This window comes from Erythrolamprus reginae, chromosome 7 (assembly GCF_031021105.1).
Source record: "Erythrolamprus reginae isolate rEryReg1 chromosome 7, rEryReg1.hap1, whole genome shotgun sequence".
Taxonomy (NCBI): domain Eukaryota; kingdom Metazoa; phylum Chordata; class Lepidosauria; order Squamata; family Dipsadidae; genus Erythrolamprus; species Erythrolamprus reginae.
Window position 1 is genome coordinate 21879486 of NC_091956.1, and position 18385 is coordinate 21897870.

General features: G+C 42.4%; 1 protein-coding gene across 2 annotated transcripts in view; it reads right to left on the reverse strand.

Annotated features, from left to right (window-relative positions):
* Positions 1 to 762: 762 nt before the first annotated feature.
* KIT (KIT proto-oncogene, receptor tyrosine kinase) overlaps positions 763 to 18385 on the reverse strand; it is a 156766-nt gene continuing 139143 nt past the window's right edge. The window contains exons 16-21 of one of the 2 annotated variants that reach the window (XM_070757138.1): positions 16183 to 16310; positions 13387 to 13509; positions 9882 to 9993; positions 8473 to 8572; positions 6076 to 6181; positions 763 to 1682 (exon numbers count right to left, since the gene is read on the reverse strand). In XM_070757138.1, the coding sequence (XP_070613239.1) occupies positions 1557 to 1682; positions 6076 to 6181; positions 8473 to 8572; positions 9882 to 9993; positions 13387 to 13509; positions 16183 to 16310 (695 nt within the window). In that variant the 3' untranslated portion in view covers positions 763 to 1556. The remainder of the gene's footprint in view (positions 1683 to 6075; positions 6182 to 8472; positions 8573 to 9881; positions 9994 to 13386; positions 13510 to 16182; positions 16311 to 18385) is intronic. The other variant, XM_070757139.1, reaches the window with a different exon arrangement.

Sequence of the window (18385 nt, forward strand, 5' to 3'; positions counted from 1 at the left end):
TTTTTTCTGTCCCACTCGTTATATATTTTCTGCTTTAGCTGTTTTCTTCAACCTTGGCAGCTTTCAGAGGTATGGATTTGAACTCCAAGAATTCCTCAGACCAGGGATCGGCAAACCACATGCCACTCTTTGGCCCCTTTCATGTGGTTCTTCCACAGAGTGTGCCGCCATTTTGTTTTTGATTTTTTTCAGGGGGTTTTGCTCTCCAGCCATGCAGCGCGGGAGGAAGCAAACTGGCAGTAAGGTAAGTTGGAAGCTGTTATGTCTCTGCCCAGTGACTTGTAAAGGAGCTGCCATTGGGCGTTCCTGTCACTGGGTAGAGATAAATCTTGGCGGGAACTTTGTAGCGTGTTCATTGGTTATGTTATTATGGGCTGGAGTATAAATGAGCTGTCATGTAGCTCAGGCTCCTCAGTTCTGTGTATTGCTTGTACTAGTTGTTTCCATGTCCGACTTCAATAAAACCGCAGTTAATTACCTTGCCGTGTCTCCGACTTAATAGAACCCACCAACCAGGGTCTCCTGAAGGCTGCGGGGATGGGGGAGGGGAAGAGGACAACATGACTAGAAGCTTTCCGGGCTGGTAGCCCCATCCTGCATCCAGTCATATCTCCCGAAGGTTGTGTGGATGGGAAAGAGGGCAACACGACTAGTAGCTTTCCGGGTCAGTGGCCCAATCCTGCAGCCAGCCAGCGTCCCCCGAAATTTGTGGGGATGGGGGATAAGAGGGACACACCCACCCAAGTTTTGTGGCTCCCTGTGTTTTTTTTTTCTGTGGGAAATGGATCCAAATGGCTCTTTGAGTGTTTTAGGTTTTCCGACCCTTGCCTCAGACAGACAGACAGCTGGCTGGAGAATTCCGAGGGTTGAGTCCACACCTCTTAAAATTGCCAAGGTTGAGAAGCTGGCCTAGAAACATTTGGAAATATTGAACAAGCAAGGTAGAACTGGCAGAAGCTCCAAACTAGGGAATCTGTGGTTCTGCAAAAAGTTACAATTTTAAACCTCCCTGACTACAAGCTTGCTTCACAGCCGTAAGTTCCTCAACTTTCTACTAGAAATAAGTTCTGTTTGATGCTCATTCAAGATTTATTTCTCAACTGAAGGATACCTCCGCCTTATTTTTAGGTTTGGAATGTCAGTTTTTGTTTTTTGGTTTGCTTTCTCTTCTAACTCTTTAAGATTTGGGAAATATTGGAAACTGCTCAAATGTTTCCTCTTCCACACTCAACATATCAACATTTGGAACTCAGGTATTCCGATGCCTTTTGTATGTTGCTCTTTTTAAAAACAACAACAATTCTTACGTTTTTGAAACTGCTGTTTCCCACTCCCAGATCTGGTTCTACATTACCATTGCCCATATAACATAGCAATTATACAAATCCTAGCAAGCAGCGTTAACAATGGTGTGGCTGTCGTGGGCAGTCTAATTTTGTATGTGATTAAAAAGAAAACAACACAGAGCAATTCCTGCAGTATTTCTACTACCATTAGAGCGATAGATTGTCATTTTGAAACAGTACATTCTCCTGCAAGATGGGTTGAGTCTATTTTCAAACATCCTCGTGCGTGAGTAAGGGCTGAGTAGACGAAGCGCTGCTACCCACCGAGTTAATTCTCACGAAGTGATCTGTGGCATTTCCTTGACTACAAATGCCGTTTGAAACATTTGAGTAAATCTGGAAAAGATAGGAATTAGAATCAGTCTCTTGGAAAAACAACCCCAAACAACCTATACATTTTTCTTTTGTATTTTATCTGCAAAAGCTAATGCCGCCTAGCTTTCAATAATCTGATGTATTATGTCAGTGATGACAAACCTTTTTTTCCTCAGGTGCCCAAAGAGCATGTGCGTGCACTATCATACATGCGCGAGTGCCCACACCCATAATCCACTGCCTGGGGAGGGCAAAAACAGCTTCCCCCACCCCCCAGAGGCCGTCTAGAGGCCAGAAACAGCCTCTTTTCAAACTTCTGGGGGGCCCCCACCCCCCGGAAGCTCTCTGGAAGCCAAAAACGCCCTCCCAGAGCCTCTATGCGAGCCAAAAATCAGCTGGCCGGCACACACATGCACGTTGGAGCTGAGCTAGGGCAACGGCTCACGTGCCAGCAGATATGGTTCCAGGTGCCACCTGTTGCACTTGTGCCATAGATTCACCATCACTGTATTATATAGTGTATTATATAGTGTATTATAAAAGTGTATTATAAAATACAAGTAAATATAAGTGTATTTATAAAATCTCAAGCCCAACATAATTTTGGTGGTGCTTTTTGCTTGCTCGGAATATTGATTCTGTTTATGATTATTATTTTTTGCTTCAAATCTACATTTTATGGAGATTTCAATTACCGTATCGTGAGAGGCAATCAACCGCACAGACATGTTTTCATTTCGATGTATGTATGCAACACTAATCAATAAGAGATGTTGATTCATTCTGACTGTGATAAACTCAACACTGGTTTTTTTTTAACAGAGATAATGATTTTACTTTAAGGATGTGTCCTCTTAGTTTTGAGAATAATGCAGTTTCCATCTATAAAATTCATAGTGTTTAAATTCAAGCATCAATTCAATAAGAGTGAGAGAGAGGGGGGAGGAGAGGAATCTAGATAGCAAGATGATCAGAGCTGCAGATATTAAAAGAACAGTTTTGTATTCACCTTTAATACACCTGTTTAGATTTCAATATCTGGAGTGGGATTATGTGACCAGAGAAATGGTACGATGGCCTGAACTTTGAAGATTGGTCATTAAGTACTATTTCCTCAGCACTGTTTTAAGCATAAAAGGTTGCTGAAGATGTGGTTGAAGTAATGACCACCCGCAGCTAAAAGTGGTTTGGATAAAAAGAAAAATCCTGAATAATGAAGGTCATGTAGCCATTAAAAATGATTAAGAAGGAGGTGGGGGTGGGGAAGCAGTTAAGCACTGGCTTAACTTTGATGTTTATTTTTCCCTTGTAAATTTTAATCTTGTTTTTAACCACACTTTCACTTGTGATTTTATATTCTGTATATTATCTTGTTTGCAAACCACTTAGCTGAGATGGAGGGGGTGTACAAATTGGATTGACTGATTCATAGATAGATAGATAGATAGATAGATAGATATAGATAGATAGATAGATAGATAGATAGATGATGGATGGATGGATGGATAGATAGATGATAGATTGATGGATAGATGGATAGATAGATGGATGGATGGATGGATGGATATATATATATATAGATGATAGATAGATAGATGATAGATAAATAGATGATAGATATATAGATAGATGATAGATAGATAGATGATAGATAGATGATAAATAGATAGCTAGATAGATGATAGATAGATGATAGATATATAGATAGATGATAGATAGATGATAGATAGATGATAGATAGATATATAGATAGATAGATGATAGATAGATGATAGATAAATAGATAGATAGATAGATGATAGATAGATGATAGATAGATAGATGATAGATAGATGATAGATAAATAGATAGATAGATAGATGATAGATAGATAGATATATAGATGATAGATAGATAGATGATAGATAGATGATAGATAAATAGATAGATAGATGATAGATAGATGATAGATAGATAGATGGATGATAGATAAATAGATAGATAGATAGATGATAGATAGATGATAGATAGATGATAGATAGATATATAGATGATAGATAGATGATAGATAGATAGATAGATAGATAGATAGATAGATAGATAGATAGATAGATAGATGTTAAATATATGAATGATGGATGGATGGATGGATGGATGGATGGATGGATGGATGGATGGATGACAGGATAGATACGATAGTTATCCGGAAAGTAAGGTTACAAGGCACATAGCTCTCGCAGGGAATGTTCACGGGGAAAGTTGGTATTACTCTCGTGTAGTGGGAAGCCAGTGAAAGAGAACTCGGCAACTTTAAGACTTGTGGACTTCAACTCCCAGAACTCTCCAGCCTGTGATAAAAAGTAGCTTTGTATAAGGAGAGGATTGTAGAAAGATATATTCTACTGCTGTTGAGTAGAGAGATGAGATTCCAGAAGGTCTGATTTTTGTTAAATTTGAAAACACCATGCCTTCTACTCCAATGCCCTTTTAAATATCAACCACTCAATGGGATTAGAACATATCTTTCTACAATCCTCTACTTATACAAAGCTACAGTTTAGCACAGGCGTCCCCAGCATAGCTGACTGAAGACTCCTAGGAGTTGAAGTCCACTATAAGTTTCTTTCCAGCCCTAACCAGGTGCTAACAATGTTCCCAGCTTTTACCAGCTTGCAAGCTCTTTCACTGTTACTCTGTGCGAAGAATCTTTTCCAAGCCCTAAGTCTTTGCAGGGTGTTTTCCATTGCTCTACTTGCTCTGAATACTTCTTTCCAGGTGCTAATGATGTTCCCAGCTCTTACTGGCTTGCAAGCTCTTTCATTGTTACTCTCTTCAAATAAAGTTTTTTTTAAAGCCCTAACCAGGGGATAAAATAATGTGCTGAAGCTGACCAGACTAAGGATGCTAGCCAGATGAATATCTGTTAAGCAGATTCTTTTCCCTATTTTCCTCCCCAAAATCAATCTATCTATCTATCTATCTATCTATCTATCTATCTATCTATCTATCTATCTATCTATCTATCTATCTATCTATCTATTTATTTATTAATTATTGGATTTGTATGCCGCCCCTCTCCGCAGACTCGGGGCGGCTAACAACAGTAATAAAACAGTATATGACAATAATCCAATACTAAAAACAGTTAAAAACCCATTATATAAAAACCAATCATACATACCTACATACCATGCATAAAATTGTAAAGGCCTAGGGGGAAAGTGTATCTCAATTCCCCCATGCAGAGGTGGGTTTTAAGCAGTTTACGAAAGGCAAGGACTGTGGGAGCAATTCTAATCTCTGGGGGGAGTTGGTTCCAGAGGGCTGGGGCCGCCACAGAGAAGGCTCTTCTCCTGGGTCCCGCCAAGCGACATTGTTTGGTTGACGGGACCCGGAGAAGACCCACTCTGTGGGACCTAACTGGTTGCTGGGATTCGTGCAGCAGAAGGCGGTCCCCGAGGTAATCTGGTCCGGTGCCATGAAGGGCTTTATAGGTCATAACCAACATTTTGAATTGTGACCAGAAACTGATCGGCAACCAATGCAGACTGCGGAGTGTTGGTGTAACATGGGCACATTTGGGAAAGCCCATGATTGCTCTCGCAGCTGCATTCTGCACGATCTGAAGTTTCCGAACACTTTTCAAAGGTAGCCCCATGTAGAGAGTGTTACAGTAGTCGAGCCTTGAGGTGATGAGGGCATGAGTGACTGTGAGCAGTGACTCCCGGTCCAAACAGGGTCGCAACTGGTACACCAGGCGAACCTGGGCGAACGCCCCCCTCGCCACAGCTGAAAAGTGTTTCTCTAATGTGAGCTGTGGATCGAAGAGGACGCCCAAGTTGCGAACCCTGTCTGAAGGGGTCAATGATTCTCCCCCCAGGGTAATGGACAGACAGATGGAATTGCCCTTGGGAAGCAAGACCCACAGCCACTCCGTCTTGTCTGGGTTGAGTTTGAGTTTGTTGACACTCATCCAGGCCCCAACAGACTCCAGGCATCGGCACATCACTTCCACTGCTTCGTTGACTGGACATGGGGTGGAGATGTATAACTGGGTATCATCGGCATATTGATGATACCTCACCCCATTCCCTTGGATGATCTCACCCAAAAACTAAGGTGTGTTTTATACTCCGGTGCGTCTTATACACCAAAAACACAGTACTCAAAATTTTCACTGCTGGTTCTCCGAACTACTCAAAATTTCCACTAACAGTTCTCCACAACTTCTGGATTTCAACCTTGGGCCACACCTCTTTCAAAATCCAAACTTCTCAAAAGCCAGGTCCTCTCGCTTCATATGAAATTTATCTGATTATCTTTTTGACGAGCTGAATGGAATGATACATAAAACAAGATCTCTTAACAACTGACTCCCAATGTTGGTACCCGTATTCTCATTTCAGTAGCTTACGCCAAAATACTCAATACTTACATGACTTGAGGTTTCGGAGATCTGCTTTTCAATCAGTTGTACAATTTGCTTAAATGTTGGCCTCTTCACAGGATCAGAATCCCAGCAACTCTTCATGATGTTAAAGCTACAGACAGCAAAGTTAGAATGAACCAATCAATCAATCGTAATTTTGAGAAGGTTTTTTAGAAAAACGTTTAGAAAATTCATAGGCACGCAGTTTGGTTCATTTTTCAAAACAAACCATTAGTGTAATCACTGCAAACATGATAATGTCTTCTCAAAAGAACTCTGAAAAATACAATGTGTGTCTAAAGTCACAGCCTCCTCATTTGTCATACAGCAAGGACAATTGTCGTGCTTTTATATTTTACTTCTTGGAAGTGGAAAGAATTCTGCTATGGAGCTTGCTGGAATTGTATATGCATTTTTTAAAAATAATTCTCAATGCGAATGAACACTTGTATCACAGTCTACACGGGTTCGTATCTCCTTGAAGTAAACTGTGCGGAATTCTGGAAGAATTGAACTTATTTTATTAAGTACAGTGGTACCTCTACCTAAGAATGCCTCTACTTACAAACTTTTCTAGATAAGAACTGGGTGTTCAAGATTTTTTTGCCTTTTTCTCAAGAACCATTTTTCACCTACAAACCTGAGCCTCCAAAATTGTAATCGGAAAAGACAGGGAGAAGCCTCCGTGGGGCCTCTCTAGGAATCTCCTGGGAGGAAACAGGGCCGGAAAAGGTGAGGAGAATCCTCCATGGGGCCTTTCTAGGAATCTCCTGGGAGGAAACATGGCCTCCACACTCCCCAATTGCAGGCATTATTTGCTTTCACATTGATTCCTATGGGAAAAAATGCTTCTTCTTACAAACTTTTCTACTTAAGAACCTGGGCACAGAACAAATTAAGTTCCTAAGTAGAGGTACCACTGTATTGTACCACTTTTTCCTGGAATGCTTGCGTGATCATCCAATGTAAAAGTCACATGGGCATTCCAGAAAGTGCAGCCAAAGGAGAGAGAAAAATTAAACTGATTGAAAAGTTAATTCATTTTATCTACATGCTAAAATACACATATGTACATATACAGGAAATAGATCAAAAAATGAGGTTTGGTTTACCCTTCAATTAACAGGAAAACCCAGCCTCCTGGGACCAAAAACGGGTTGTGGGGGGGGGGATGCCACCCCGTGCTCCCCCATCACTGCGCACATGTCCGTCCCCCCGTCTGCACGGCAGACTAAAAAATCAACTGGAATGTGGCATAAGTTTACCATCACAGTTCTAGTCCAAACACCTGCTCAGGCAGGAGAAATCATTTCTGCTGATTTTTAGAAGAGAAGCTATTGACATGGGGCAAAACCCCCAGTCCTATTCAATGCAAAAAAAGCATTTGAGTTTCTAACTTCTAAGAAGACAATATCTTATAACTGGAAAACCAATGATCATGCTCAATTACTAAATTGATGGATTGGCTATAAACAATCGAAAGGTTAATTGGGGGAAAGATCAGAGGCAATGTGAGAAAATATTATTTTACTGAAAGAGTTGTAGATGCTTGGAAGAAACTTCCAGCAGACATGGTTGGTAAATCCACAGTCACTGATTTTAAACATGCCTGGGATAAACATATATCCATCCTAGGATAAAATACAGGAAATAGTATAAGGGCAGACTTGATGGATCAGGAGGTCTTTTTCTGCCGTCAATCTTCTATGTTTCTATGAAAGTCACTGGCATCGGACCATAAGTGAAGTGATCTAACTTTAGGATGTTAAATTTGGATTAAATTAACGGTGATGATTATGGTTATTGAAGAGATGGGGTGGCACAGCGGTTAGAGTGCAGCATTGCAGGCTACCTCAGCTAGCTGATAGCTGTAGTTCAACAGTTCAAATCTCACCACCGGGCTCTAGGTTGACTCAGCCTTCCATCCTTCCGAGGTGGGTAAAACGAGGACCCAGATTGTTGGGGACAATATGTTGATTCTAGATGCTATTGTTATCCAGATCGCTGCTATTTGCATAAGAAATCAAATAACCACCATGTACCGTCTATGCATACGAGGTCACACCACAATGGGTTAATTTCAAAAGATTTTGAAGTATTGGACAATGCATGCAAGTGTGAATAAATGTGAGATATTGACTGAGCAAGACCTGTGATGACAATGGAACGGGGACAAATGTGCCATAGCTAATTATAACACTTTTTCCCAGTATCAATTCAAAAGGAATTCTACAAAATTGGCAAATATATGAAAATGCGAGAAGGGATCTGTGATTTAATCTACTACGGGGAAAAAAATCTACTTCGGGAAAAAAAAAAACCCTCAGCATAAAATAAAACCAGTATTTCTATCAAAATTGGATAACTGGCTTTTTTAAAAAAATTAAATAAATTCAGACTCACATTTCTGGAGGTGCATATTCTGGACTAAACATTCTGTATCCTTCCTTGATGTTTTTATAGAACTTGGAATCCACAGGCATTCCAGGATAGGGACTACTTCCTGTTAAACAAGACGGTATCTATTAGTATATAATTTTAATTACGGTATTTTTGGAGTGTAAGACGCACCGGAGTATAAGGCGCACCTTAGTTTTTTGGGAAGAAAATAAGGAAACAAAAATTCTGCCAACCAACATCTTTCTGGCTAGCGTCCTTAGCAAATTAGCCTTGCAAACCTCCGTTGGAGAGGCTGTTTTCAGCCTTACAAAACTCTGTTTGAGAGGCTGGGCAGGGCTACATTTCAGTGTATGCACCCAGATTTTCAACTTCTTTTAGAGGGGAAAAAGGTGCATCATATATGCTGAAAAATACGTTTAGTTGTATTCAGTATTGGGTTGCTACCGGTATGGATGAGGATGCTGCATTGGTAACGAAAGTTGCACGAAAGTTCAGGTTGCGTATGCATGCGCATGTCCCAGTGTTTTTGCTTCTGCGCATGCACAGGAATCAAAATCTCGCGAGGGGACATGCATGTAAGATTTCAGCGATTTTTTGCTGAAAAGGCGCAGAAGCAAAAAAAATTGCTGAAATCTCACGTGTGAGCCATGCTGAATCAGGCCAAAGCCCATCGACTCCAGCATTCTGTGTCACAGTGGCCCACCAGCTGTACATGGGGATCTTGAGCAGAAAGAGAAGGCAAAACCCTCCCTTTCTCTTGACCCCAAACAAATGGGACCCAAGGGAATCCTGCCTGCCTCAACCAACACAGAGGCAGCACTTGGACATCCGTTTCAATAACCACCGATACACTTGGCATCCATGAATCTGTCTAATCCTGCCTTGAAGCTATCCAGACTGACAGCTGTCACAACCTCTTCTGGAAGTGAATTCCATAAACCAACGACCTTCTGGGTGAAGAAATATTTCCCTTTATTTGTCCACACTTTCTTACCTATGAGCTTTAGGGAGTGCCCCCTTGTCCTAATATTGTGTGATAGAGAAAATAATTTTTCTCTATCCACCTTTTCTATCCCATGCATGATTTTATACACTTCGATCAAGTCACCTCTTAAACACCGTCATTCAAGGCTGAAGAGACCAAGGCATTTCAACCTGGTTTCATATGGGAGGTGCTCCATTTCCTTGATCATTCTTGTTGCCCCTTTTTGCACCTTTTCCAGTTCCATTATCTCCTTCTTGAGGTGCGGTGACCAGAACTGTACACAGTACTCCAAGTATGGTCTCACCATCGGTTTGTACAGAGGCAATACAACGCTTGCCGACCTATTTTCAATTCCCTTCCTAATCATGCCAAGCAAGGAAATTCCAAGCATGGAATTTGACATAGGTGATCACCAGGTGTATGTTACCTAAAGAGAAGAGTTCCCAAAGCAGAATTCCATAAGACCAAACATCGCTCTCAAAGGTGTACACACATTCAAAAATACTCTCGGGAGCCATCCATTTCACAGGAAGCCGTGCCTGGGGAGACAAAGGAAGAGCATGTTACAAAAATAATCGATAAAAAGAACTTATCCTACGCAAGGTGAAAATCAACAGTTATTTGATAGAGCTTTCAATGGATTAAGCATATAAATTGAATGCCTCACTCAGCTTTCAGTACATTACCTGTTAATTAATCTTGTTGTTATGAATTTGCATGTAATCAAACATAACATAAAAACAGTCCCTCTTTGCCGGATGGAAAATTACAAGAATACTAAAAATGAAACTAGATAGATTAAAACACTTACATTAAAGGAAAAGGAAAGAACAGAATATTTTTTAAAGTGGAATTTGTTTTACCAATGGTTAGCTAATAGAAACAGAAGTTAGAAACGCAAAAGTTTAAGAGAATGATCAACTATACAAGGAAGGGTTATTAGCATGGATAAGCAAATATTATCATTATGTGATTTATCAATAGAATAGAATAGAATGGGAGGGGAGGGGAGAGAGAGGAGAGGAGAAGAGAAGACTAAAAATTATACTTTTTTTTTTGTTCCCATTAAACAATTAAAGAGACCAAGTGCCCCTAAAAACTTATACTTGTTTTCCTTTTGGGAAGAGTATCAGCTATGGGTAGAGAAGACTGAAACCATTTGTTTCCATACAAGAAATGGACATTACTGTATCTCTTCTATTTTCCCTTCCAGAACAAAGCACATTTGATCCTGGGCAGAAGGGTCAGTAAATTAGTAAATTAAGGATTGTATCTAAACTGTATAAATACTCTTAAACATGCTGTTAACTTCAAGCCCAGGGAGTTAAAATTTAGCTTCTTGGCTTGTCAGCTAAAGCTTCTATTGATGAATAATAAAAGTTATTTAATAATTATGCAGTAAATTCTTATCAAAGAAGAAAGATAGGAATAGACATGGGCACTGATTGTCCTTCTACAGTGGGACCTCTACTTACGAATGTCTGTACTGACGAACTTTTCGAGATACGAACCCGGTGTTTAAGATTTTTTTATCTCTACTTCCAAACCATTTTCACCTTATGAGCCGCCGCCGATGGAATTCCCCGCCTCCAGACTTCCGTTGCCACCCGACGCCCAAGTTCTTGCGCTGCTGGGATTCCCCTGAGGCTCCCCTCGCTGGGAATCTCCGCCTCCAAACTTCCGTTGCCACCCAAAGCACCCATTCTTGCGCTGCTGGGATTCCCCTGAGGGGTTTCCCAGCAAGGGGAGGCTCGGTGGAATCCCAGCAGCAAAAGAATGGGGTTTGGCTGGCAAAGGAAGTCCGGAGGCTAGGTTTCTCAGTGAGGGGAGGCTCAGGGGCATCCCAGCAGCAAAAGAACTGGCGCTTTGGTTGGCAACAGAAGTCCGGAGGCAAGGATTCCCAGCGGCGCAGGGCAAAAGGGGTGACTTTTGGGGTGGGTTTGCATGCATTATTTGCTTTTACATTGATTCCTATGGGGAAAATAGCTTCTTCTTATGAACTTTTCTACTTATGAACCTGGTCATGGAACGAATTAAGTTTGTAAGTACAGGTACCACTGTCAATAAATAATCCTATCAAGATAGCAAAATAAATGTTATGTCAAAGATTTTATGAAACATCAAATAGAAATGACTAACAATGTGCTTTTCATGAATTCATTAGTTAATTAATTGATTCCTTTCCTGGCTACTCTTGCAAATAATTTCCTTTGAGATGGACAATGTGAAATGGGATGCCATTTGACCCGGATTCAATTTAATTGCAGTTGTATCTGAGCTACAATTCCCAACTGTATGGCCTTTATATACATTGGATTTAATTTTCCACAATTCTCCACTTAAACCGACCAAAGACTTTTCCTGTACCCTATGGCTATTGTTTTCATGAATCCCATACATTCTGTATTATTAATTTAAATTTCATGTCTTCGTCCATTTGCAATTCCTTTCAAGTCAAAATCTTGTATACTCAGCTTTACATTATTACCCAAGGAACCATGTAACCAGTTTTAAGTAATCCAGCAAAAGTTGGATTTTGGATAAAAATTCCTTGGACTGCATTAAAAAAAAAACAAATTCTGGAATTTGGATTTGTCTAATATAGATCCATGTTTTTTAATCGCTGGTATACAATTCATGTTTTTGTTACAGCCAAAGTACAGTGGTACCTCTAGATACGAGCTGCTCTACATGCGAGTATTTCAAGATACGAGCCACGAGGAGAGAGACATTTCTGTTCTATTCCCGAGCTCAAATTCGGGATACGAGCCGAGCGTCCACTAGGTGGCGCAATAATCCTTGCTTTTGGTTATCTCGGAGGGGAAAAACAACTTGTTCCGGATACGAGTTGCCTCGAGATACAAGCTCCCTTATGGAACGAATTATGCTCGTATCTAGGGGTAGTACTGTATAGCCAAAGTATTGATTATTAATATTGGCTTTGTGACTGAAATTAGCTTCTGACTACTTTAATGGATCTCATTATACACTTCATCCAAATCTGACTACTTTAATGGATCTCATTATACACTTCATCCAATGATAACCACTGCATGGTACAAGAATCATACATTTGTTTTGAAGTTTAGGAAAGTAATCTGCATTACTATTTCAATTAATTCTATGAAGTAAAACTTTTAAATTAGAACTCTAATTCTATATCAAGAATGGATAGAATCATTATTGCTAAAAGCCAAATCAAATGCCGACTCTTGTCACTTTAAAAGAATGACTAGTATTTCTTTAACATGTACTTTAGGTTAGCCCAGACAGAGTGTTCCCTTTAGTTTTTTGAGCAGTGTATTACATGACACAGCAAAAAAACCCAACAACAATACAGTCTAGTTCAGATGTATACATGTACAGGGTGAGAAAGAGGAATTTTGTGACTTTACCAGATGGATGGCACAGGGAACAACTCTGCTACAGAATCTGGTAGTCCAGTTAGAAATACTTTGAAACCTCATCCAGGAAGGAAGCAACAGAAACAGACTGTAAAGTGGATATGTGGGTCTCTAACAATGCTTTGAGCTCTAAGCGCATAGTGCTTAGAAGCAGCATCCTGAATAATGGGAAGTGAGTTTCCTATACTCTTCTCCGTTGTCCTTACCATTCTCTGTATGGACTTTCTATCTGAGGCCCTCCTGCCACCAAACCAAACAGTGATGCAGTTTGTTTAAAAAATTCAAAGAACTTATGAAGAAGTTTCTATCAGGAAAGCTTTTTGCAGCGAGCTAATGAGAGGAAGGAGGAATCTCCTTCATAACTTTTTGTTTGGAAAACCAGCCAAATCTGGGTATTCCCTCCCCAAACCTCCTATCTGTAGAGAGAAGAATCACTTACTACAGAGCTAATTGGTATGATTTATGGTCCATAAACTAGACCTTGATGTTACCACCGAGAGAGACATAGGTTGGATCAAACATACTCACATTTCCTTTGACCACATAATTTGAGTCATTCCTGATGTCTCTTGCAAGGCCAAAATCACATATTTTTGTTATCCGTCCATGAGTAAGTAATATATTCCTTGCTGCCAAGTCCCTGTGAATGCACTGAAGGAAGACAATTGCAGAATGTACATGTAAGGCAAGTAAACCAAAATAATAATACAGTAGCACCTCTAGATACGAGCTGCTCCACATGCGAGTATTCCAAGTTACGAGCCGCGATGCAAGCGAAATTTCTGTTCGACACCCGAGCTCAAATACGGGATACGAGCCGAGCTTCCACCAGGTGACGCAAGAATCTCCTTGCTTCCGGTTATCTCGGAGCGAAAAACAAAGTCTAAAGGCATTCGTTCGAGATGCGAGTTGATCGACTTACGAGCTCGAGTCTGGAACGAATTAAACTCGTATGTAGAGGTACCACTGTAATAATTTAGGACTCTGCAAATGACTATGTAGAGCAGAATTGGTTATATGAAGATCACAATTGGTTATTTCCTTTCTCAACCTCGGATAGGTCAAAACATGCTTCGGAAGAATATTCTGTAGAAACCAATGGAGTATACTTCTATGTAAACTTCAGGTTAGGAATGCCTTTGTTCACTATTTCTAAATTAAAGCACAATCTTATTGTTTCTGGGACTGAATCTGTAGGCCACAGTATTGGTGGTTTCTCCTTTCTGAGTCTGGAGAGTGGATTCTGACTAGGATGAAATGCTCCCGGTTCACTTGTGCCTGTCGGCCATTGAAGACTCAGTCATGAAGTGCAAGACTCCACCCACACATCTGTATTTATTCATTCATTCATTCATTCATTCATTCATTCATTCATTCATTCGATTTGTATGCCGCCCCTCTCCGTAGACTCGGGGCGGCTAACAACAATAATAAAACAGCATACGACAAATCTAATATTTAAAATAACTAAGAAACCCTTATTAAAAAACCAAACATACACACAAATATACCATGCATAACTTGTATAGGCCTGGGGGGAAAGAAATATCTCAATTTCCCCATGCCTGATGACAGAAGTGGGTTTTAAGGAGCATACGAAAGGCAAGGAGGGTTGGGGCAATTCTGATCTCTGGGGGAAGCTGGTTCCAGATGGTCGGGGCCGCCACAGAGAAGGCTCTTTCCCTGGGTCCCGCCAAACAACATTGTTTAGTCAATGAGACCCGGAGAAGGCCAACTCTATGGGACCTAACTGGTCGCTGGGATTCGTGTGGCAGAAGGCAGTCCCGGAGATATTCTGGTCCGATGCCATGAAGGGCTTTATAGGTCATAACCATTTGGGTTCTTTTACTCTGCAGATGCACAAAGCATTCTGTGCATGCGCATAACCCAAATGGCAGTGTCCTGGCGGCTGGGCGAAGCTTTGCGCTGCCTTCATGACCGGCTCTCCAATGACTGACAGGCACAAGAGAAACAAGAGCATTTCACCCCTGATTCTCAAGTTAGAGAAGTTACATCTGATTTCCCCCTTCTTTGTACACCAACCTAAAAGGGCTGGATCTTGTTTAGGTCTGGGCATTCTTAATTCAGAAACCAGAAAGAGAGTTATTACAGATGTTGGAGGAGGAGGAATAGAGGAAGCCCTTCTCTAGGCACCAATCCAAAAGACAAATTATAATGACTATTTTTGCTTATTTATTTCAAGTAACATGGTGGTTCTCACAGCAAAATACCATATATTTGAGCCCAAACATGCAATGTAATATGTTTTAGAAGTTAACAGGGCACTGAAGAACCTGCAGATTTCCTACCTATCTGCAATTGGAGATGCCGTAACCAAAAATTAGTGCTGTACACGGTCTATCTAATATAAAGGCAAAGACTAAGAGTCTGCAGAGAGGTGTGGCATACAAATCTAATTAATAATAATAATAATAATAATAATAATAATAATAATAACAACAACAACAACAGCTAGAAGAAGAGAAGCTTCAAAAAGATCGCACAGACTGACTACAAGCATAGACATGAAGCTGTGGCACAGATGATCCACTGGAACTTGTGCTGGAACTACCATTTACCAGTGGCAAAGAACTGGTGGGATCATAAGCCCGAAAAAGTGGTCGAAAAATGAGCAAGCAAAACTACTGTGAGACTTCCGACTTCAGACTGACCGAATTCTGAAGCATAACACACCAGACATTGTGATCGTTGAGAAAAAGAAAGTATGGATCATCAACATCGCAATCCCAGGGGACAGCAGAATTGAGGAGAAGCAGCTAGAGAAATTAGTGAAATACAAAGATCTAAAAATCGAGCTGCAACGACTCTGGCATAAGCCAGTGAAAGTGGTCCCAGTGGTACTTGGCACGCTGGGCGCAGTGCCAAAGGATCTCAGCAGACATTTGAAAACCATCGGAATTGACAAAATCTCCGTCTGTCAATTGCAAAAGGCCACTTTACTGGGATCGGCAAACATAATTCGCCGCTACATCACGCAGTCCTAGGTACTTGGGAAGCGCCCGACTGGTGATAAAATATGAAATGCAGCATAGTGATCTCGTTTGCTGTGTTGCATTGATATAATAATAATAATAATAATAATAATAATAATAATAATAATAATAATAATAATAATAATAATAATAATAAGTGAGAGCAGAGTTCCTAATTATTCTACAGGATAATTCAGAGATTGTACTTCTCTAAAAGGTTTACTAACATTGAAAATACATTATGATTCTTATATAAAAGGCTTCCCTGGGAGGAAATATGACAATCTAATATATTTTTTAAAAAAATCAATTTTCTTGGGTGTCTACTTACATTTTTAGATGAAAGAAAACTCATCCCCTTTGCTACCTGGTAAGAAAAACTTAACAGATCTTCAACATCCAGAGCTAGTTCATCATCTTCTAATATGGCAACAGTGACATCCTGATTAGTCAATGAGCCTAAGCAGAACACGTGGGAACAATAAATGGAGAAATGATGTCACTTGGAAACGGATCAGACATTTTATCAAGGGTGCATGGCATCAAGAACCTACAGAAATGCTATTCAATGTTGTTTAGCTTCTTTAAAAATAAAAAGAATGCAAATTCCCCCAGCCAACATAACATTGTAAAAATGTTTTTCCTGTCAGGCCGAAGTCAACGTTGACTTGGAAACTTTGGCCTGCCAAAGTTGATTTATTGATTGGATTTATATGCCGCCCCACTCCGCAAACTCGGGGCGGCTCACAAGGTAAAAACAATACATAATAACAAATCCAATACCCACCAATCCAATTACAATTTAAGCTAAAAAATTCATAAAAAACAACCCCAGAATATTAAAAAACAAGCACACAATCAATCTAACACCAAAACAACATGGGCAAGGGGGAGATGTTTCAGTTCCCCCATGCCTGACAGCAGAGGTGGGTTTTAAGGAGTTTGCGAAAGGCAAGGAGGGTGGGGGCAATCCTAATCTCAGGGGGGAGCTGGTTCCAGAGGGTCGGAGCCGCCACAGAGAAGGCTCTTCCCCTGGGTCCCGCCAGACGGCATTGTTTAGTCTACGGCAGAGGTCCCCAACCTTTTTGCACCAGGGACCGGCTTTAAGGTAGACCAATTATCCACGGCCCGGGGGGCGGGGCTTTGGTCATATAGGGGTGGGGTTATGGAGGGGTGGAGCTTAGTGACGCAGCCCTCCACACTTCTCCACAGGACGGGGAGAATCAGGAGGCTCCTTTGGCGGCTGGGGGCTGCCTGGCTTTGTGATTTTGGCTGGGGGGGGAGTTAGGAAGGTCCTACTTCTCCACCCCCCAGCCAAAAATTCAAAGCCTATCTGCTGGATACGGGCGATGAGTGGGACAGAGCGGCGCGGAAGCCTCTTGCAGCAGCTGCTACAGCCACCGGCTTCCGCGCCGCTCGTCCCACCCATCGCCCGTATCCAGCAGAAGCTGCTGCCTGAGTGCTCTTGGCCGGCGGGATTCAAAGTGCTGGGGTGGGGGGTGTCCCGACAGCCCCCCCACCCCAGTGCTTCGCCTCCTGCTGGGACACCCCCCACCCCAGCACTTTGAATCCCACCGGCCAAGAGCACTCGGGCAGCAGCTTCTGCTGGATACGGGCAATGGGTGGGACGAGTGGCGCGGAAGCCTCTTGCAGCAGCTGCCACAGCCACCGGCTTCGGCGCCGCTCGTCCCGCTAATTGCCCGTGTCTGGCAGAAGCTGCTGCCCGAGTGCTCTTGGCCGGCGGGATTCAAAGTGCTGGGGTGGGGGGTGTCCCAGCGGGAGGCGAAGCACTGGGGTGGGGGGTGTCCCAGCGGGAGGCGAAGCACTGGGGTGGGGGGGCTGTCAGGACACCCCCCACCCCAGCACTTTGAATCCCGCCAGCCAAGAGCACTCGGGCAGCAGCTTCTGCCAGACACGGGGAATGAGCGGGATGAGCGGCGCCGAAGCCGGTGGCTGTGGCAGCTGCTGCAAGAGGCTTCCGCGCCGCTCTGTCCCACTCATCGCCCGTATCCAGCAGATAGGCTTTGAGTTTTTGGCTGGGGGGGGACTTAGGAAGGTCCTACTTCCCCCCCCCCCAGCCAAAAACTCAAAGCCTATCTGCTGGATACGGGCGATGAGTGGGACAGAGCGGCGCAGAAGCCTCTTGCAGCAGCTGCCACAGCCACCGGCTTCGGCGCCGCTCGTCCCGCTCATCGCCCGTATCCAGCAGATAGGCTTTGAGTTTTTGGCTGGGGGGGGAGAAGTAGGACCTTCCTAACTCCCCCCCAGCCAAAATCACAAAGCCAGGCAGCCCCCAGCCGCCAAAGGAGCCTCCTGATTCTCCCCGCCCTGCCCGACGCCCCACCCTGTCCTGCATAATGTCCTCTGCCGGGAGGGCAGCGGCGCCGCGGACCGGCTGGAAAACCCCAACGGCCCGGTCCCGGTCCGCGGACCGGCGGTTGGGGACCTCTGGTCTACGGGACCTGGAGAAGGCCAACTCTGTGGGACCGAACCGGTCGCTGGGATTCGTGCGGCAGAAGGCGGTCCCGGAGATA